This window comes from Euleptes europaea, chromosome 12, assembly GCF_029931775.1.
Source record: "Euleptes europaea isolate rEulEur1 chromosome 12, rEulEur1.hap1, whole genome shotgun sequence".
NCBI lineage: Eukaryota > Metazoa > Chordata > Lepidosauria > Squamata > Sphaerodactylidae > Euleptes > Euleptes europaea.
In genome coordinates, this window is record NC_079323.1 from 15,032,111 (window position 1) to 15,054,742 (window position 22,632).

The window sequence follows — 22,632 nt, forward strand, 5'->3', positions numbered from 1 at the left end:
TAGTACTTTGATGGAAGACTCCAAAGGAAGTCCAGGGTTTCTATGCAGAGGGAGGCAATGGCAGGCCACTTTTGAACATCTCTTGCCTTGAAAACCCCATGGGGTCACTATAAACCAGCTCTTTCCTCCACCAGAAGTAGTGGGTAGTATCCTGAGGCTGACAAAAAGTTCCTTCATCCTAAGTAGCCTTCTTCCATCTTAAGTGGCTCCTCTGTTGGACTCATTTAAGCTGGAGGAAGTCTCCTTTGGCTGGAAGAAGGCTTCAAATTTTGTTTAGTGGAATGGTAGCATACCCATACCGGTAATGTGGAAGCATCACCATTTTCTTTTTGTGCCATCAAGTCACAGCTGACTTATGGTGACCCCGTAGTTTTTTTGAGGCAAGACACATTCAGAGGCAGTTTGCCATTGCCTGCCTCTGTGTCACACTCCTGGTATTCCTTGGAGTTCTCCCATCCAAATACCTGCCAGGGCCAAGGCTGACTGTGTGTGACTGGCCCAAGGTCGCCCAGCAAGTTTCCATGACAGAGTGGGATGCATGACAATAGCCCCACCTATTTCTTCTGTAGGGACTGGCTAGATGTTTTCCAGAAGAATCTTAGGTGGCTGGATATCAGTCTCATTTCAGGTGGACACCCGGTGCAATCTGTTCCTATGATTGCATCATTCAAAGTGCACTTTGTGGAACTCCCTGCCCCAGGATGTGGTGATGGTTGCCAACTTGGAAGGCTTTAAGAGGGGAGCGGACAGGTTCATGGAGGAGAGGGCTATTCATGGCTACTAGTAAAAATGGATACTAGTCATGATGCATACCTATTCTCTCCAGGATCAGAGAAGCATGCCTATTATATTAGGTGCTTTGAATCACAGGCAGGACAATGCTGCTGCAGATGTCTTGTTTGGGGGCTTCCTAGAGGCACCTTGTTGGCCACTGTGTGAACAGACTGCTGGACTTGATGGACCTTGATCAGATCCATCATGGCCTTTCTTATGTTCTTATGTTCACTTGGGTGGACACTTGTAAGGGCTGCTCTCATCAGCCTCTGCTTGCACATGCAAAAACTTTCTCCATGTCAAGAAGAGCACAAGCAGTAAGCTTTCCACCTACTGTGCTCTCCTGATGCAAAGATGCTTTCGGACAAGCAGTCCCTCATGTATATTCTAAGTTAATGCAGCTGAAGGGAAACACCACTGTGAATGCTTGAAATGAGCAGCCTAAATCCGCTTTGACAACTTAATGGCCTTGGAGATCCTCAGTGAGCTATATTATTGCCACCTACTGGGCAAGGAAGTAATCACAACTCCTGGATCTGTAGACTCCCCTACTTAATCCTGTCCTCAAAAAACCTGCGAAGACCCATGTCTGAAAAATACTCCTGGGGGGGAGGGGTGATCTGTGATTCCAGTAAAAGCCTCCCTCTGAATCGTGATGTTTAAGGCAATTTCACAGTACAGTCTGTAGTATCATCTATGAAGCATCCACTGAAGAGCACATTCTCAAACCTTCCCATTATATAAATGGCAATTATATCCATGCTGGTGTTATAGTTCCTCCAGCATTAGTCCTGGGGACAGCCTTGTAAGCCAAAGCATAGAGGTTATTTCATGCCTGCCACGGGAAGTATGTGTTTTCTCAGTATGTCGAGGTGTACTCTTGGGGCTGGCTAGAGACTCAACTTGATGTTCTCTGCAGGGCAGGGTGCTGGCAATAATGTTAAGGGGGGTAAGTGTGGTACCATTGCCATGGACAGATTCTTACTCAAGCCATTTGGATTTAGAGCTGACCTCTGCAAACATGGGAACAAGTTAAAGTGACCCACATCAGGGAAATGAATAAATCCAATTATTTTCTAGGAAACTGTGGGGCATTTACTTTTTGAGCCAGCGTGATGTAGTGGTTAAGAGCAGTGGTTTGGAGTGGTGGACTCTGATCTGGAGAACTGGGTTCCCCACTCTTCCACATGAGCAGCAGAGGCTAATCTGGAAAACCGGGTTGGTTTCCCCACTCCTCCACATGAAGCCAGCTGGGTTACCTTGGGCTAGTCACACTCTCTCAGCCCCACCTACCTCACAAGGTGTCTGTAGTGGGGAGGGGAAGGGAAGGTGATTGTTAGCCAGTTTGATTCTTCCTTAAGTGGTAGAGAAAGTCGGCATATAAAAACCAACTCTTCTTCTTCTTCTTCTTCTTCTTCTTCTTGCTTTGCCTTTAAGTAACAAGGCTAATAAGTAAATTAAGAGTATAGTGAATAAATTAACAATTTCTCTACATTCTTGACACAATTGTGGCTCCATGCTTGCTTGTCAGGCATCCAACCTAGCTGTCTCAGAATAAGTGTTTTTGAGGTATCAGTGGGGTATCTAGGGGATGGGGGAGAGCAGAAAAGAAATAGCATTACGAGCATCCTTATATGTCAGCTCCTAGGATCCACGTCAGTAAAAAATATCACTTAAGCTTCACCGTTCCTAATAATATATTCACGGCAGCCTGTGTTCCTTTATCCCTCCCCCCAGATGAAAAGTGTATTCATGGAAATGAAAATCCAGCTTTCAGTACAGAAAATAATGTATGCAGTACACAGAAAGCTGGCTTGGATATCTACCATATGTCAAATGAGCTTAAGGATCAAAAGGCTACCTAGAAACTCAAGGGGGCTTGAAAAGGGTTAAAGAGAATATCCTATTGAGTGAATGAATGAAAGCCTTGGGCTTAACCCAGCATAAATGTCCCCTCCACGTGCTGCATTGAAATAAATAAAAGCTACAGAAGAACTCAACGATGTTTAAATTATTGTCAGCTAAATGACACTCATGCAAAATTTATTTTTTTCCTCAATAAAATGTGCATGAACTAATTTCCTATTTCTCTTTCACTGGGTAGAGGAAGCACTGTCTGACTTGGGATGTGGCCCCTTTAATTGATGAGAGTAATGTCATTTCAGCCTACTAGACTTTTAATATAATTTCTGGTCAGCAAAGAGATATAAGGCCAGTAAATGTTATTTTCAGCAACATCCTTTGTTTTTAGAAATGCTGGTTTGGGGGTAGCCATAAAAAAAAAGAAGAAGTTCCAACTCTTAACAACCTCCCATTTTCTCTAATGTCCATTAAGGGGAACGTGAGACAAGAATTCACCAGGTTTTAAGACTCTGTGCCCCCACTTCACAATATTTGCCACAGGGGGTGGATGAAACAGTGAATTTACAACAGAGGACCAGTGGTTAGAATGCTGGACTAGCCATGGGGAGACCCCAATTTAAATCCCCATTTTCTATTAACCTTAGTTCTCTCATTTTCTGTCCACATACCTGATCTCACAAGGTTGCTGTGAGGGTAAAATGAAGGAGGGAAGAATTGTGCATGCCAGTCTGAGTTCCTTGGAGGAAGGGTGCGGTTTTAAACAGTAATAAAAGATACACTTCCTAAGTTTGCCAGTTCTGGGTTGGGAAATATCTGGAGATTTTGGGGGTGGAGCCTGGGGAGGGCAGGGTTTCGGGAGGGAGGGGGGATCTCAGCACGGTATAATGCCATAGAGCCTCCCCTCTAAAGCAGCTGTTTTCTCCAGGTGATCTCTGTCACCTGGAGATGAACTGTAATAGCACGAGATCTCCAGGTGCCACCTGGAGGTTGGCAACTCTAGCGCTTCTCCTGCTGAATTTTCAGATAGATGGGGTGCTTCCTGTTCTCGGCAGCCTGCCCTCTAGTTGTCACAGCTAGTTCCAGCATCAGAACTGGGAATATTCCCCACCTGACTTATTGAATTAGATTTAATTGTATAGACAATTCTTCAGCAAGGCCTACTTGCTTTACTTCCAAATGATATAACTCACTTCAGGTGTCTTTATATAAATCTAAACAGATTGGACTAAATTTGCCTGTGCCAAGCTTATGAACATAGGATCTGGGACATTTCAAGCTGTCAGATTCCTTAGAAGGCACCATTCGTGACAACCAGCACCTCCATATGGGAGCTGTCTACAAGGCCACCATGATGCACATGATTCCTGTGCAAGCACACTATTCACAACCACCACATGCATAGCCCACATGTAGAGGAACTGGCTCCACTTGAATGCTACAGAGACTCAAGTGTAGCAATAGTGTTCACATGCTTAGCCCACATGAAGCATGGCCTCCACTTGAATGCTACAGAGACTCAAGTCTAGCAATAGTGTTCACATGCTTATATGAACTGTCTTCCAGGGTACTGAGAAATCCCCAAAGTCTTGCGGCACACTAAAGATAAACAGCTTTATTGTGGCATGAGAATGCTGGGCATAGTAAACGGATCATCTTTTTAGCATAATACCCAGCAGGAGAGGTATAGTTCTTCCCTGTTTGTAGTTCTTTTCTAGTAGTGTAGTGTAGAGTAGTTCTTTTCTAGTTTGTACATGCATTAAAATGAAAACCAATAAATAATGTGTTTTGTAGTTCTCTGTATTGCATGGGGCCAATGAACTAATGCTTTTCACAGATCATCTCTAGGAATGGCTGTGAAGTTGACATAATTGTAGAGAATGGCATTAGGAATAACAAATGTTTCCCATTTTTTTAAAAAATTGTCAGTTTTCTTTTCTTTTCTTCCTTTCTTCCTTTCTTTCGTATCTGGTTGTATCATGAAAAGAGGTCATGTGGTTTTCATATGCCCTGAATATACCAGCTGTATAATGTATGGCACTCATTGATCAATGAGCAAATAACTTTGGAAAACATCAGTACTGTATGGGGGGGGGGGGGGCGTTGGAATTAGTGCAAGGATTCCAAAAGAAAGGGAATCACAAGGGAGAAGCTAAATCAAAATGAGGCCTTTCAAGTTGAATCAGCAATGATGAGAAATTCATATTCATCCTTAGCTGGCATTCTGTTTATTCTCAGACCAAACTGTCATTCCCAGGAGAATGATTCTTGCGTGCAGGCATTCCAATGGGACAGTATGCTAATATGCTTCAAAAAGTACACACATTGTGATGGTAAATGTCAATGCAATACTAAGCAGACTTACACCCTTCTAAGCCCAACAAACTCTAGAATTGTGCTGTATATGTCTAAGCAACAATAGGGTGTTGTCTGGATCAATTAACACAAGTTAACACAAAGATGAGAGAGAGAGAGAGAGAGAGAGAGAGAAATACTGCAGGGGTCCCAAATCTTTTTGATCCTGAGGGTACATTTGGAATTCTGACACTGCATGGTAGAAGCAGCAACAAAATGGCAGCCACAGGAGGCCGAGCCAGCCACCAAATGATTGCCACAGCTTAACTTCAGTAACACAGTGTAGATCCCTGTGCTGTGGTGGCAGCTGCTATCAAAGCAACATTTTTTAAAAAATTGCACAGCCAATCAAATCTCCAGTAGTCAATCAGAAGCCTTGTTGGGCAAAAGCCCTACCTGGCCCCACCCACTTCCTGAAAACACTTGGCGGGCACCAGAAAAGGTGTTAGAGGGCACCATGCCACCCACATGGCACCATGTTGGCGATCCCTGATATACTGTCATGCATTCAATCTCTCTTCCTTTAGGTCCGCCTGGGCCTCCTGGAGTAGTGATTGTTGAAGAAATCACTGAAACCACAGCAACCCTTTCCTGGACGCCCGGGGCAGACAATCACAGCCCCATCACCTCCTATAACTTGCAAGCAAGAAGTCCGTTTTCCCTCGGCTGGCAGACCGTGAAAACAGGTGAGAGGGTCTTTTAATGTAATTTCTTTTTAAGTCCTATTAATTGATATGCATCAAACAGTGGCAGGGCATTGAAATCACTAGGCTGGAGCCCTTTTGCACAGGATTGTGCTGTCAGGAAGAGACTGACCATGGGAAGGAAAATGGTGCATTCAAAATGTGTTTGGGAGTGTCATCAAAACTAAAGGACAGATTTTTTGGAGTAATGACAAATAAAGCAAAGGTAAAGCTGCCGGTTAAATAGCGCATAGTGAGAGTGCTTCCACAGGTGGAAGGGGGTGGGAAAATGCACCTTTGCTGCAGCAGCAGAGAACTGCATGGAAGGATGCAGAAATGGTATCCTCAAACCTGGTCCCCAAGGCACTCACTGCCCCTCCCCTCCCCTCCCCCACCCCACCTTCTTTTCCTCCAATGTATCAGCCCTAAAGCACTGATGTGATAACAGTTGCATGGGCAAGGTTGCCAGCTCTGGGTTGGGAAATACCTGGAGATTTGGGGGATGGAACCTGGGGAAGGTAGGGTTTGTGGAGGGGAGGGACCTCAGTAGGATATGATACCATAGAATCCATCCTCCAAAGCAGCCCTTTTCTCCAGGGGAACTGATCTTTGTCATCTGGAGAGCAACTGTAATTAGGGTTGCTAGCTCTGGGTTGGGAAATACCTGGAGATTTTGGGGGCAGAGCCTGAGGAGGGTGGAGTTTAGGGAGGGGAAAGACTTAAGTGGGGGGATAATGCCATAGAGTCCACCTCCCAAAGTGGTCATTTTCTCCAGGTGAGCTGATCTCTGTTGCTTGGAGATCAGTTGTTATACCAGATTGCCAGCTACCACCTGGAGGTTGGCAACCCTATGCATGGGGCCTCCACTTAACCTGGCAACACTTCCATTTCCTCTTCCCAGATGAGCTGGAAAACAGCATGTTAGAGAGCTAAAAGGGGTGAGGGAAGGAAATCTGGAGCATAGCTCTCATTTTGTTGGTAGAGCTTCCCTCGGCCCTCCATTATATTGTCTTTGAACAGAGGTTCTGCCTGGATGCTCCATCTGGAAACCCTCCCCCCCAGAGTTCCTCCTTTGAGTGAGATCAATGGAGGTTTTCCTTTGATCCATCTCAAAGAAGAAAGCCCCAGGAGACACACAGGTCATGGTGGCGATAAGTATGAGTGAAGAAGTTCCCCTCAAATGCTGGGGCATGCTGCCCTCCATTTAGGGACAGTACCGTGTGGAAGCAGCTGAAAATGACTCACTTTGTTTGCATACCTGCTGCAGTGTGCAAAGATGGACACAGAAGTAGGGACCCAATGCTTGGTGGTTCCCAATGCATTGCTTTATTTAGCTTAGCAAATCCCAAGATGGGTTGTTCTGATGTTTGTTGAATTTTGGGATTTGTTAACTCTACCATGGGTTCTCCCACCAGCTCTGGCATTGTTTCTCTTGACTTCAGTTTAGCAAATGTGGAGGAAATGGAGCATAGATTGTACCCTTTACCAAGTTGCTCCCTTCCCTCTGTCTTCACAGTTCCTGAAAATATCAGCGGTGACTTGGAGTCTGCCATGGCCGTTGACCTGAACCCTTGGGTGGAATATGAATTCAGAGTTGTAGCCACCAACAAAATTGGGACTGGAGATCCAAGTGCACCATCTCGAGTGATCCGGACCAAGGAGGCAGGTAGGAACTTTGATTATTTCTTTGTTATTTATAGTTTGCCTTTTTCACTGCGAAGGGTGCACAATGTAAATCGATGCCATCAGCAGAATGATCCCACAAATAATCAACTCAATAAGACTAGGAATTACAGAATTTTGAAAGGGAGTTGTCGTCCAAAGCATAGGAGTTAAACCTGACATATTAAACAATGCAGTAGAATGCAGTTTTACATCAGTAGAAGCACAGTACATTGTCTCAGACCAATCTGTTATGATGTAGTCCTATTTCCTTTATAAAAACTCCCTCTTGGACCATTCTGTTTTACACAGTTTATGAAGTGCCAGGAGAGAGGGAGCCATCCTGACATCTTCAGGTAGGCCATTCCACTAGATGGGGCCCACTACAAAGGAGGCACTGTTGGTCTTGCCCATTTGCTGGGTGGCATCTGCAGAAGACCTTGCTCAGATGAGCAAAGTTGTTGCGGCAGGACCTAGGTGGAGAGGCAGTCTTGCAGATAGGTGGGTCCAAGGCCATGAAGGGACTTGTATGCACTAACCAATACCTTGAAATGAATTTGGTAACTGATAATAATCAGTGAAAATTTAAGGACTTGTGAAAAATAACAGTCATTCCCTGGCGACTTCAGTGGGGTTTTCAGTCTATGGTCATTTATGCATGGTCACTTTGACCTCCTTTATTCCTCATTTCAGCCAGGATCAAAGTAACCCGGGTTGGGGGAATGTATACATTGGCTGGAATGATCAGGGACAAAACAAAGTGCTAATGGTGGCATGAATACAGAAAAGTTCAAATCCAGTCCCACCCCTTTAAATGCTGCTCTGAAATTGGCTTACCATGCGAGAGAAGATTTCCTTCCCCCAAAAACCAACTGCCACATGAAAAACCATTTTAAGAACAAAAAACGGAGAAATCTGAAAGAAGGGGGCGGGAGAAATCCAAGCCTCGTTTTAAAAAAGCCTTTCTTTTGCTCAGAAAGAGCTCCGAGGTAGCAGGAAGCACTTGAATCCCTGCCTCTTTACACACTGCTTCATGATTGGCTGTGAGAGAAGCCAATCTTCTGTGCTTCCCCTGTTTGGCTCTCTGCATGCTGCCTTGAAGAGGGGTTTGGAAAAGGGTGGGGTGAAGCTGCACCCGAGAAAGTTGTACGCTTGCTCAGTGATTCTGCAATGACCCAGGATGAACAGTTTAATTCGGTCCAGAAGAGGAATGGGAAAAGCCGGGTTCGTTTTGCATTGAAACAAGGTTGAGCCGACAAGGAATGAGGCAACGTGAGTACAGAAAAAATTGATCCTGGCTGAAACAGGGAATAAAGGAGGTTAAAGCGGCCATGCATAAATTACCTATGTTTGAAGGGTAGGCCTTTTACATAATGTGAGGTGTAGACTCTGGTGTGATTCTCTGAGGAGGGCAGAGTTTGGGGAGGGGAGAGACTTCAATGCCATAGAGTCCAATGGCCAAAGTGGCCATTTTCTCCAGGTGCACTGATCTTTACCGGCTGGAGATCAGTTGTAATAGCAGGTGATCTCCAGCTAGTACCTGGAGGTTGGCAACCCTAACTCAAGGCCTTGTAAAACCAGTTCTCTCTTTGCTGGCTTCTAATGTGTTGTCGCTCAATGAATTTATATTGAATTTTAACAGTTGGTTTCATTCAATTAGCATTGCTCTGCTTCCTAGACAATGATGCACCTGGTTAATTCATATTCAGTACTATTCTTGTGGTCTTGCTTGTTACAGAATAATAGGAACTAGACCTTGGATAGTATTCATTCATCACATTGTTATCCCACCTTCTTCAAACAGCTAAGAGCTGTGTGCATGATGCCTCCCCCCCTCTGTGTAATCCGCACGAGAAGCCTGTGAATTGGCTGACAATCGGTGGAAGACTCCCCAACCGAGGTTTGCGCAGTCTTGGGGGAAACCCCTAATTCTACAGGAAAATCTGATTTTTTTAAAAGGGGGTTAAATTCCCCTGATTTTTTTAAAAAAGCATTGTCTGCACATGTGTCAGAATGGCAGAATGGCAGTAGCTGCCACCGCTGCAGAGTGCCAGGCCCGGTGGCATAAGGTTGCCCACCTCCAGGTACTAAGTATACAATACCAGAAGGGGAGTGGTACCTGAAACACACATATACATAAAGTACCACTAGGCACTAAATATAATGGTTTATGTGGTTTCAAAAACTTGATTCCCAACAAATGATTCAAGTTATGCAACAAATCAATGTCTACAAGTTGCAACAATCTATGCAAGTTACAAGGTTTCACAAATCCTATCCTTGTTTCGCTAATTGCATTAGCTTCATTAGAAGTCTATATTTAGTGCATCAATGGTACTTTATGTATATGTGAACCTCCAGGTACTAGGTGGAGATCTCCTGCTATTACAACTGATCTCTAGCCGATAGAGATCAGTTCACCTGGAGAAAATGTCCGCTTTGGCAATTGGATTCTATGGCATTGAAGTCCCTCCATCCCTAACCCCCGCCCTCCTCAGGCTTCGCCCCAAAAACCTCCTGCCATTGACAAAGAGGGACCTGGCAACCCTGTGGTGGCATTAGCCACCAGGCCAGGCCAGCCTGTGGCGGCAGCAGATGCCATGAGCGGCGCCTGGGGCCACTCCAGGCTTTTAGTTAAGTGGTTGGGGAGTGGGATTCCTCCCCGCCGAGAGCCAGTGAGAGAGTGGGGCTGGAGGGAGGAGGCCTGGAGCTGCAATTCGGGGGAGATCATGGGATTACCCCGTCATGAGTTTTGCAGCCCTCCCCCCCCCCCCACTTGTAATAATACTAAACATCATGTTAGCTAAATGGTGTCAACGTGTATTTCTGAGCAGTCCATACATCAGGCTTATGGGACTGGTATGCTGTCGTGGTTAGAGTGTTGGGTTCTGACTGGAAAGAGCTGGTGAAGAGTGACCTTTGTTTATTGGCTTCATTTATATCCCGTTTGTCTCCCCAGAAGGGACCCAAGGTGTCTGACATCATTCTCTCCTCCTCCATTTTGTCCTTACAACGACTGGGTGAGATCAGTTAGCCTGACAGGATGTGATTGGCCCAAGGTCACCCAGCAAATTTTCATGGCAAAGTAGGGATTTGCACCTTGGTCTCCTAGATCCTAGACCAGCACTCTGACCACTACATCACACTGGGTCGATTTTGGCTGCACATTCTCTCTTTCAGCCACAGACTTGCTGAAAGGATAAAATGGAGGCGCAGATATGTCTTCTCGTGCTTCTTGAAGAAGCAGATGGATTAAAATTATGGTAGGTAAGCTCTATACTACTGGGGTGGTGGTGAATGAGGCTGAGAGCAGATGCCTGTGAGTTCTGAGGGGATGGAGCTGTGGTGCTGTGGTGAAGCACCAGCTTTGCGTGCAGAAGGTCTTAGGTTCAATCTCTGGCATCTGCAGTTCAGGTGTTGGGAAACACCTTTCTCTAATACCTCATACAGCCATTGCTGGTCCGAGTAGACACTTTGGAGCTAAAGAATCTACTTTCAAATGAGGTAGCTGAACACACTCAAGTGTGTAAAAAATGCTGTCAAGTCGCAGCCGACTTATGGCAACCCAGCAGGTTTGCCATCCTACACGTAGTAGCTGGAGCTCTCCCCCTATTACAACTGATCTCCAGCCGATAGAAATCAGTTCACCTGGAGAAAATGGCCACTTTGGCAATTGGACTCTATGGCATTGAAGTTCCTCCCCTCCCCAAACCCTGCCCTCCTCAGGCTCCACCCAAAAATCTCCAGGTATTTCCCTACAACCCAGTAGGGTTTTCAAGTCAAGAGACTAACCAAGGTGGTTTCCGATTTCCTACCTCTGCATAATGACCCTTGGAGGTCTCCCATCCAAGTACTAAGCAGGACCAAACCTGCTTAACTTCTGAAATATGATGAGATCAGGCTAGCCTGGACCATCCAGGTCTGGGCGAACACATTCATATAGGGTTGCCAGCTCTGGTTTGAGAAATACCTTGAGATTTAGGTGGTAGAGCCTGAGGAGGGCAGGTTTTGGAGAGGGGAGGGACTTCAATGCCATAGAGTCCAACTGCCAAAGCGACCATTTTCTCCGGGTGAACTGCTCTATTGGCTGGAGATCAGTTGTAATAATGGTAGATCTCCAGCCACCACCTGAGGGTTGGCAACTTTACATTCATAGCAGAGGTGACATCAAGCCACAGACATCCAGGCTTGCCAAGCGCATTCTTAGCCACTACACCACACCCACTGTTGAGCAAAGCCTGTCACTTTGGCCCACGTCAAATTTTTGCAGCTGTTTGCAGATGTCCTATAACTGGGTCAAGGCTCTTTGGTATCAAGCCAGAGCTGCGGGGGTGGGTGGAACAGCATCTGGAAGTGACACAGGGTTTCATCCTTTGCTTTCCCACATCGGCAGCGTGCCGCATACTTTGCTCCATTACAGTCTTATGGGAAAGAAGGAAAACGACATCAAAAATACATGAGCGCTTTCACCGAAAAGCATGTTTGGGAAAGCTCTTTGCCACCCGCCTTCTGATTTAGAGGGTTCTCCTGCGCCGTATGGGCTCATTGGCCAAGACAAACGGTCTAACTGCTCCTTGAGGTTAGCTGGGTGGCACAAATCAAAAAGGACATGGACATGGAGCGGGAGTGGATCTCGGATGAGAGGCTTCCTCCCTCGTCTGTATTCTCAAGACCTCCCAATGCATAGCCTGCCTTTAAAAGGGTAGCTTCTGTGTTTTAATGGGGCGCATGCGTTCGAGGCAGCGAGAGAGTCGTTTTCACACCAGCTGGCTTTTAAAACTTTCATGTTGCTCTGGTTTTGTGTGGACACCTCCATCCTCCTGTTGCACTTGTTTAGCAGACAGAACATTTGGTGATACCTTTCCGTCTTCATAATAAAAATATGTGCCCTGGCAGCTGCTTTTTTCTTTCTTTCTTTTTTACACTGGGGAGGTTGCTAGGCTGGGGTTCACCTTGCTCTCACTAGTGACAACGGCTGCGTCCACATGGCGGCTTTGCTCCAGTTTGGTGTCCAAGCCTGGGCAGGTGTTTTTTTTTGAGTAGCAACACGTCGCTGTCCCCTAAAATTGTACACTCTTTGTGTTTTGCCACATGATTTTATTTATTTATTGCATTTATACCCCACTTCTCTCAAATGGGGAGTCCCAAAGGGGCTTATGTCATTCTGCGCTCCACCGTTTTGTCCTGACAACAACCCTGTGGAGTGAGTTAAGCTAAGAGAGTGTGACTGGCCCAGTGTCGCCAGCAAGCTTCCATGGCAGACCAGGGATTTGAACCTCGGTCTCCCAGATCCTAGTCTGACACTCTTAACCACTACACCACATCGGCTCACAAACCTTTCCTGGTGCGTGATCCCTGGCATGTGACCTTTTTCAAACTTGGTTTGATACAATCTTTTGGGAAAAGCTGCCCCAGGGTGTGGTGATGGCTGCCAACTTGGAAGGCTTTAGGAGCGGAGTGGACGTGTTCATGGAGGAGAGGGCTATTCATGGCTACTAGTAAAAATGGATACTGGTCATGATGCGTACCTGTTCTCTCCAGGATCAGAGGAGCATGCCGAATATATTAGGTGCTTTGTAACACAGGCAGGATGCTGCTGCTGCAGTTGTCTTGTTTGTGGGCTTCCTAGAGGCCCCTAGTTAGCCAGTGTGTGAAAAGACTTCTGAACTTGATGGACCTTGGTCTGATCCAGCACTTTTCTTATGAAAGGTCGCTGTCAAAGCATGCTTGAATGTCTTGTGTGCATTTTTTGTAGGGCACACCGACATCAGCACCATTGACCTTGCCTCAAGGATGGCAAAACAACAACAACAACAAAAGAACAAGCCAAGGCATAAAAGCACATACAAAAAAAAACTTAGCAGCCTCAAATCATATTGATAAAATTCCCCAGGCTAGGACTAGTTTAAAAAAAGATGAAACCCCTTTGTTAAAAGCCCAGGTAAAGGGAAATATTTTGGCCTGGTACCTGAAGAAAAAAGGAAAGTAGGCACCAAGTAAGCCTCAAAGGCGAAGGGAACCCAACTTGAGGCAAGGCACCACCACCGAAAAAGCCCCGTCTCCACTCTCCACCAGCCTTCCCTTTGCAGGCCAGAGCACAAAGAGGAGTGCTTGAGAAGAGGATCTTAAGTGACAGGCTGTTGACAGACATATCAATATATCATTACATTATGACAGTCTATCTTCTAGAGACATGCCTTTCCCCTTATAGCTTTATTTTTTTCCCCATTTCATCTGATTTCTACCCACACCTTTCCCAGCAAAGCCGGAAACAACAACAAAAATTGCTAGAAGACTTAGGTATTGTTGTTTTTTAAAAAGCTAGGGATTCAGATCACCCAATAGATAGATTTCTTTCTTTCTTTTTACATTTATTTACTTATTATATTTACTTTTTACATATATTTACTTATTATATTTACATTTATTTAGTTTTTATATTTATGACTCTTTAGTGATAGGTCAAGCACTGATTTTTTTAAAAACCCACCCACCCAGTGCTCTTTGGTGCCATGGGGTGGGTGGCCATGGGGGGCTGAGGCAAAGGAAGTGCAGAGAAAACTGCTGTGGGGGTGCTTTGTTGACACTGGGAATGCTTTGCAGTGGTAATGCAAGCTACATGAAGCAAAAGACCCTCCAGGATCCCTGGCCCATCTGGCCTGGAGGAAATTTGCACGCCCAGGTTAGTGCTGATCGCCTCAATGGGGTCAGGAAGCAAATTTCCTCCAGGCCAGATGGGTAGGGTTGCCAGGTCACCCCTCTCCTCCGGTGGGAAGTTTTTGGGGTGGAGGGGAGGGAAAGATTTGAGTGGTAAAAGGAGTTTGAGTGGTAAAAGGCCCATTGCGATGCAGCACTTCCGGGTGTAAACCGGAAGTGACGTAGCGCAGCGGGCAGGCACGCAGGCGGGCAGCCAGGTGGCTTGGTGGGGGTTTGCCCACCACCACCTGGCACTTGGCAACTCAACAAATGGGCCAGGGATCTTGGAGGCTTTGTTTCTTGCCATCTTCTGGGCGTGGAGTAGGGGTCACTTGGGGTGTGGGGGAGGAGGTAGTTGTGAATTTCCTGCATTGTGCAGGGGGCTGGACTTGATGACCCTGGTGGTCCCTTCCAACTCTATGATTCTATGAATCTTGTCTATGCGGAAGCCCCCACTGTGATGTTCAAAAGTAACATGCTCCGGATTCAATTTTTCCCTGCCTTGCATTTGTTATCTATATTTGACTCTCTTTTTTTCTCAGTGTATTCTTTCAAATTCTGGCAGATATTTTGCCTAAGAAGGATCCTCCAAATTTGCCTCTGAGGTAACTTTCAGCAAAATTTAGTGATAACTAGAGATGTTCAGACCGCTCCCCACAAATTGACACTAAGATCTCCAAGATTCTTTTCAGTTTGAATTTGGACAGATGTTTCATCTTAAAGGGTACTGCCAAGTGCAAGTGTGGGTAAGAATCACATCCATTGTCAACTACTGCAATATTGCATGTCACCTGTTTCTGTAAGTGTGAATGTAAACTATCTGGATTTAGATGTGATAATTTTCTATTTAGGTTATTTCTTTGACACCTTTTCAGAATTTAACAGCTTGTTCAACAATCAATTAACTAACAGGTTAAAATAATCTCACAGCAGCAGCATTAAATCATTTTTGAAGCATAAAAATAACAAAACAGTCCCAGAAGAATGAAGCAAGAAGAGCCAAAGCGTCCTCCAAATCTAGGGTTGCCAGGTCCCTCTTCACCACCAGTGGGAGGTTTTTGGGGTGGAGCCTGAGGAGGGCGGGGTTTGGGGAGGGGAGGGACTTCTGTGCCATAGAGTCCAATTGTCAAAGCGGCCATTTTCTCCAGGTGAACTGATCTCTATCGGCTGGAGATCAGTCTTAATAGAAGGAGATCTCCAGCTACTACCTGAAGGTTGGCAACCCTATCCAAATCAGTACAAAACAGGGCCAGCAAAGGAAAACAACTATAGATAAAAGTGGTGGTAGAAAGTGCCATCAATTTGCAGCTGAACTACGGTGACGCTGTAGGGTTTTCGAGGCGAGAGACATTTATTTATTTATTTTAAATATTTTAATGCTGTCTTTCCTCCCAATCTGGGCCTACAGCGTATTTTTTTTTACACATTTAAACAATAAAAACACAGTTAAAATTATACAATTCAATTAAAAACACATAAACACTAGAAGGAGGACAAAAACCGTTATTGGGAGTATGCCAGATGAAACAAAAAGGTTTTAACGTTCAGAGGTGGTTTGTCATTGCCTGCCTCTGCCCCTGGACTTCCTTGGTGGTCTCTCATCCAAGTACTAACCAGGGGCTGCGTAGCAACCCTGGACTTCCTTGGTGGTCTCTCATCCAAGTACTAACCAGGGGCTGTGTAGCAACCCTGGATTTCCTTGGTGGTTTCCCATCCTAACACTAACCAGGGGCTGCGTAGCAACCCTGGACTTCCTTGGTGGTCTCCCATCCAAGCACTAACCAGGGGGTGTATAACTACCCTGGACCTCCTTGGTGGTTTTCCATCCAAGTACTAACCAGGGCCAACCCCACTTAGCAAATAAGATCTGATGCCATCGAACTAGTGTGGGTCATTCAGATCAGGGCACAGAGAAAACTGCATGGCAGTAAAAAGAGGTAAAAGGACGGGGGGGGGAGTTCACCAACAGCCTGTTAGTGAGCACCAGATGAACTTCCAGGGGATGCCATTCTACTGAGAAGCGGGGGGGAAGGGGACCACAACAGAAAAAGCCTAGTCGTCCATTTTCTCTCCATAGGTGGGATCATGCTGAGTAGGCCTGAGATGAGGAGCTGAATTTGCAGGCAGGATGACAAAGGAATCTTCAAAGACTAAATATTTCACAGAGAGTAGGGCATTGGAGTACAAAAGGTTTTACGGTACCTTTTTAAAAATTCTGGTTCCTTGTGCCATGGAGTCTTCAGACTATTACCTCATGCAAATGTCTCACAAACAAGGGTGCAAATTGTGTCGAGATTTTTTATTTTTATTTCTCCCTCCCATCAAAAGATCTTGTCCTGAAAGACCAGGATAGGATCCAATGATCTTTTAATCATAAGAGTATTGATTCAGCTTCCTCCCCCTTTGAAATGAAAGGAATGGCCCGGCTCACAGAACTAAAACTGACCTTCTTTGTTTCTTATCTCTGATATTTCAGAAAAACAATGTCATTATAAAGGAGTACAAGGCTTGTAACACTGTGCAAAAGGTCTTCAATATTATTTCAACCATGTGTGTATTGAAAGCAACAATTTAAACCTTTTTTTACCCGAGAGAACCATTTTCCTGTCAACCATCTGCTCCAACTCTCCCTTGTTTACCAAGGACAGTCCCTATATTCTGGTTCCAATTTTATCCCTATTTTTGCCTTTGAGGAATGCCTTGTTAAAGTTCTGTTAGTTGTGAGTTGCTGGTATTGTCATTTGCCAAGATTCACCTCTCTCCAGGCCCTCTAAAGCCCTTTTTCTGACATTTGATTTTGGAGCACCAAACACACATAACAGGAGTGTACGCTACCTCCAGTATTCCCAGATGTCCGGCAATCGTTTTGTGTGAATAAAGTGACTTGTATATTCCAGCTTTGGTGAGTGCAAACTGAACACTGGCTTTTTGAAGGCATGCTGAAGCTATGCATGAATGGGAAAATATGCATGTTGCCTCTTCACACAAAATAGTGACTATGCATATTGGAAGGATCACAAATAGCAGTGGTCCCCCCCCCTCCCCGTTTTTGACATCAAGTCACAGCTGGCTTATGGTGACCCTGTAGGGTTTTCAAGGAAAGAGACATTCAGAGGTGGCAACAAAAGTCCCCAGCTCTCAGACTGGGTGTTGAGGGTGCTGTTAGAAGACCTTTGGATCCATGCTGGGCAGGCCTGATGGAAATCTTGAACACCCTGCTGAACTGAGACCACATTTTACAACACACTCCTGACTAGGGTTGCCAGCCTCTGGCTAGGGCCTAGAGTTCTCCTGGAATTACAGTTGACCTCCAGAATACAGAGACCAGTTTCCCTGAAGAAAAAGCTGCTTTGGAGGGTGGACACTATCACATCATATCTCTGCTGAGCTCCCTTCCCTTCCCTCCCCTCCCCACCCACAGATCTCTAGGAATATCCCAACCTGGAATTGACAATCCTGCTCCTGAGGCTGTGTTTTGCTAGGAGAATCCAGCAGCAGTACATGAACACATGAAGCTGCCTTATACTGAATCATACCCTTGGTCCATCAAAGTCCATCTAGCCCAGCCTTTGGTCAATGCAAGAGATCAGAAGGTACAGAATTCCCAGTCCAGCCTCTCTTTGAAGATTTCGTGTGAGGGAGAGCTATCCAACACATAAACACATGAAGCTGCCTTATACTGACTCAGACCACTGGTCCATCAAAGTCAGTATTGTCTACTCAGACCAGCAGTGGCTCTCCAGGGTCTCAGGCAGGGGTCTTCCACATCACCTACCCGCCTGGTCCCTTTATCTGGAGATGCTGGGGATTGAACCTAGGACCTTTGCCTGCCAAGCAGATGCTCTACAAACTGAGCCATAGCCCCTCCCAAGCTTTCTTTCAAGAAGTATGCCTTTCATCACCAACCCTTTCATGGAAGAATTCTAGAACACAATAGCCCTTTGCAGGAGTTAAGTCTGACAGAATGAATCCTACATACGACAGGACATAGTATACGTAATCCTCCCCATATGCACAATTGCCATTTAATCTGATAGAGGCAACGTGTGAATATTCCAGCTTTGGAATAGATGGAACAGAATGTGTTCTCCCCATACGCACAGTCAAATGCAATGCCTGAAAAGAGCTAATTTGAAACCTATTTGGCTTATAATGGGAAAAAGGCAGTGGAAATATCAATGATAGAGAAGAGATTGAAGGAACTCTTGATGAGTGTAGATAATTTAGCCACTGGGAAAAATGCTGGATATACTAAACTGGATCTCAGTCTCTCCCTATATGGGGGAGGAGTGGAGGTACTGTTGGAGTTCTGATGGAGTTCGAACATTGTGAACCATCCCTTTAACACAGTTTGACTGGTAGCATTTAGCAGGTAACCCAGAGATAATGACATGCCATGAAAAGCCTCACCAACTGATTTCTGTAGATCAAACCACTGTTGAAAACACATTAGAGAGCAGGCTGGCGACCCTCAATCCTGCAGATGCCCTTCTTCTTCCTTTAATCTCAATCTGTAGTAGATACAAGGGGGAAGTGAAAGGATTTTCCTGCCTCCGAAATCCATAAACTGCACTCACAAATGAATTTGAATAGCTTTCCATACAGAGGATTACAGGAGTATAGCCAGTGTGGTGTAGTGGTTAAGAGCAGCAGGGCTCTGGTCTGGAGGTCCGGGAGGGGCTGTGGCTGAGCGGTAGAGTTTCTGCTTGGCATGCAGAAGGTCCCAGGTTCAATCCCCGGCATCTCCAGTTAAAGGGACTAGGCAAGTAGGTGATGTGAAAGACCTCTGCCTGATACCCTGGAGAGCTACTGCCAGTCTGAGTAGGCAATACTGACTTTGATGGACCAAGGGTCTGATTCAGTATAAGGCAGGAGAAAATGGCCACTTTGGCAATTGGACTCTATGGCATTGAAGTCCCTCCCCTCCCCAAACACTGCCCTCTTCAGGTTCCACCCCAAAAATCTCCAGGTATTTCCCAACCCGGAGCTGGCAATTCTATTCTGCCCCCACCCCATAAGTTAGCACCTATCACTGAGCAGAACTCAGGTCTGTTTTTTTAGAAGAAGAGTTGGTTTTTATACCCCAGCTTTCTCTACCATTAAGGAGTCTCAAAGCGGCTTACAGTCGCCTTCCCTTCCTCTCCCCACAACAGACACCTTGTGGGGTAGGTGGGGCTGAAAGAGTTCTAAGACTAACCCAAGATCACCCAGCAGGCTTCATGTGGAGGAGTGGGGAATCAAACCCAGTTCTCCAGATTGGAGTCCACTGCTCTTAACCACTACACCACATTTTTAATGGATCAGGGGATGCAGACCAATGCAAAACTGTGTATTCACCAAACATGTACAGCTGGAAAAAAAATGTCACTTGGCCGACAGCCCCAACCACGTTTGATTCTGCTTGGCTGGCAATCCTGAAAGCTTTAACAACGTAATTCATTTAGACTTAAATGTGTGTTTTGGAACATGGCATTTTAAAATCTATACAAACATCAATAAATCGAGTCAGAACACTTGTTAGAATCTATTGAAGTAAGTGGTGAATTTGTCAAGTTTGTGATTCATCATGTCTCCAGCCGACAGCCTGATTAACCATTTCTGAAGGTTCGTTTTTTAAAAAAATATACAGATTTACCGATTGACAGTCTCCTAAGATTTCCCCCCCCTCTCTTTAAGGAGACAACAGCCTGAGCCTACATTTTTATGTTAGTTGTGAAGGTGCGCAATTACATTTTTTGTGTAGAACACCTCAAGTTTCGTTATACTGAGTCAAACCACTGATTCATCCAGATCAGTGGTTCTGAGCCTTTATCCTATTTGAGAATCTGATGAAAGCCATGAACCTCCTCTCCCCAAACGGCGCACAAACACATACATGGAACATTTTGTATCCCATGCCACCCTACTCTTGTTTGGGGTGAAACAATATCTTAATAAAATAACTTGACATTAAAAGAAATTTTTCACAAAGACAATTTTCAAAATAATAGGAAGGAAACTGGAGGGGGGGAAGGGAAATCAGTTTTGTTCCTGGTTCATGAACCTCACTGAACACCATCCATGGGCCACAGTTCATTGGGCAGGGAGCTCCTGATTTAGTACATTATTCTCTACTCTGGCTGGCAGCAGCTCTTCAGAGTCTCAGGCGGAGGAGGAGGAGGAGAAAGAGGAAGAAGAAGAAGAAGAAGAGTTGGTTTGTATATGTCGACTTTCTCTACCACTTAAGGGAGACTCAAACCAGCTTACAATCACCTTCCCTTCCCCTCCCCACAACAGACACCCTGTGAGGTAGGTGGGGCTGAGAGAGCTCTAAGAGCCCAAGGTCACCCAGCTGGCTTTGTGTGTAGGAGTGGGGAAACCAACCCAGTTCACCAGATTAGCCTCTGCTGCTCATGTGGAGGAGTGGGGAATCAAACCCGGTTCTCCAGATCAGACTTCACCACTCCAAACCACTGCTCTTAACCACACACATACACAATCAGGTCTGGGTTCCCTAGACCCAGCTTGGTTTCTTCACAGCCTCTCGGGAGCTATGGGGAATGTCATTTTTAAAGCCAGGAGCCCAATTCAGCTCAGGACTGTGGTGTGGGGGAAGAGGGTTTCTTGCCTTCATTCCCCATGGAATTTTCCCAAGCCGAAACAGCTTTTACGGGGGTTATCTGCATACTTGGTGCTCTGCAGCTCGTGTCGTTTGGCCCCAAGTAAGAATTTCAACTTGGGTCTCACCATAGTTACTCCAGAACCCTAACTGATGAAGGAAACTTTGACTTTTGAAAGCCTACACCCAAATAATGTTTGGTCTTTAATAGGGTTGCCAACCTCCAGGCGGTGGCTGGAGATCTCCCGCTATTAAAAACTGATTTCCAACCGACATAGATCAGTTCACTTGGAGAAAATGGCCGCTTTGGCCATGGGACTCTGTGGCATTGAAGTCCTTCCCTTCTCTAAACCCTTCCCTCCTCAGGCTCCCCCACAAAAAATCTCCAGATATTTCCCAACCCGGAGCTGGCAACCCTAGTCTTTAAGGTGCTACTGGACTCTTTGAGCACCCTAAGCACTCTACTGGATTGGCTCACCCTGGCTTCAAAATGGCCGCTTTTCAGAACTCCCTGCTTTCCAGCACAAACTGTATCCCTATAACTTCTCTCGCCTTAATGCAAATTTTACAGGTCCACCCGTTGGAAACAGCCAGGAACATGAATTTAAACATGCTAGACATTCCACTGAAGCAGCTGGGCAATTGAAGCCTTGGGCCACGGCATCAATTACATTATCTATTCATGGGGAAGTAAGAGCTGAAATTGAGTAGAATCAGAGTTTACCCTGCTAATCATGCATGCACGCTGGATTCCACGAGCTAATAAGCTGGTGACATTTATCCATTGCAGCGGGTGCACGGGAATTAAGGAGGGTGAGAAGAAGTCCTGATTCCAAATTAGATCTTCTTTCAATCTGCTGAGGAATGAACTGGTGAATAATGAGCTGTTTCAGACCAGCTTGTTTTATTCCTGATCTGGATAAAGGAGGCTTTTAATGTTTTTCCCCTGCAGATGTTAGTTAACATGCACCCCCTCTAAATTAATCAGCTAGCTATACTAAAGATAAAGGAATCTACACCACGAATAAGATATCAGAAAAGAGTAATTAAAAATGATTAAGGTAGTAGGATGGAAAGAATCATACGTAGAAACGATAGGAGAAATATATTTAAGATATTGGTTCTTCAAAAAGTATAAAATGTAAAGTTATAACCTAGAATTACCAGAAATCACAGATGGTGGGGGAGGTAGATATTTAGTTGAACATGCAAGAGTAATTGTATGTATAGCCACAATTATAGTATGTTGGAATAATAGTGTGTATGGTAGCAATCTTAGTTTGATATATTGGATTGTCTTTTCAATTATTAAGTAACAAACTGTAAGGACAGTAGTTTTTTTCATAATCTTATTATTTTTGACGTTTTTTATTATATATATTTTTTGTATCTTTTTCTGTTTTCTTTGTATCCATTGTTATGTATTTAAAATTAAAAAATAAAGAGAAAGGAATCTAAAGGATTTTGGTAAAAACCATTCCCCCACCCCACAAAAAAACCCTGAACTGTTTGGTTGTTGTTGTTTTTAACAATGAAATCTAAACTAGAAAAAAAGTTTCAGGCTACCAATTTAGATAGCATTTAATTAAAACCGACCAGCAATAGGATTCAAATGATAATGTTCGTTCTTGCCAATAGATATGTCTGTAGCGTATTGAATCAATTTCTGGGTGGATTTGTAATTCATCTTGGCTTTGTCCATGTATCCGTGTTCTCTGCAAAGGACAAGGTGTGTGGGGCGGGGGACAGAGGGTTGGGCCATGGCTAGGGTTGCCAGGTCCCTCTTTGCAATCGGTGGGAGGTTTTTGGGGCGGAGCCTGAGGAGGGTTTGGGGAGGGGAGGGACTTCAACGCCATAGATTAAAATTGCCAAAACAACCATTTTCTCCAGGTGAACTGATCTCTATTGGCTGGAGATCAGTTGTAATAGCAGGAGAACTCCAGCCACCACCTGGAGGTTGGCAACCCTAGCCATGGCTCAGTGGTAGAGCATCTGACTTGCCTG

At 45.1% G+C, this 22,632-nt stretch overlaps 1 protein-coding gene across 1 annotated transcript in view; it reads left to right on the plus strand.

The window, feature by feature from the left end:
- The window catches only part of CNTN5 (contactin 5), a 368,571-nt gene that overhangs the window by 314,037 nt on the left and 31,902 nt on the right, over positions 1–22,632 (plus strand). Inside the window, exons 15-16 of the mRNA XM_056858114.1 lie at positions 5,517–5,675; positions 7,189–7,338. Coding sequence (XP_056714092.1) covers positions 5,517–5,675; positions 7,189–7,338 — 309 coding nt within the window. The remainder of the gene's footprint in view (positions 1–5,516; positions 5,676–7,188; positions 7,339–22,632) is intronic.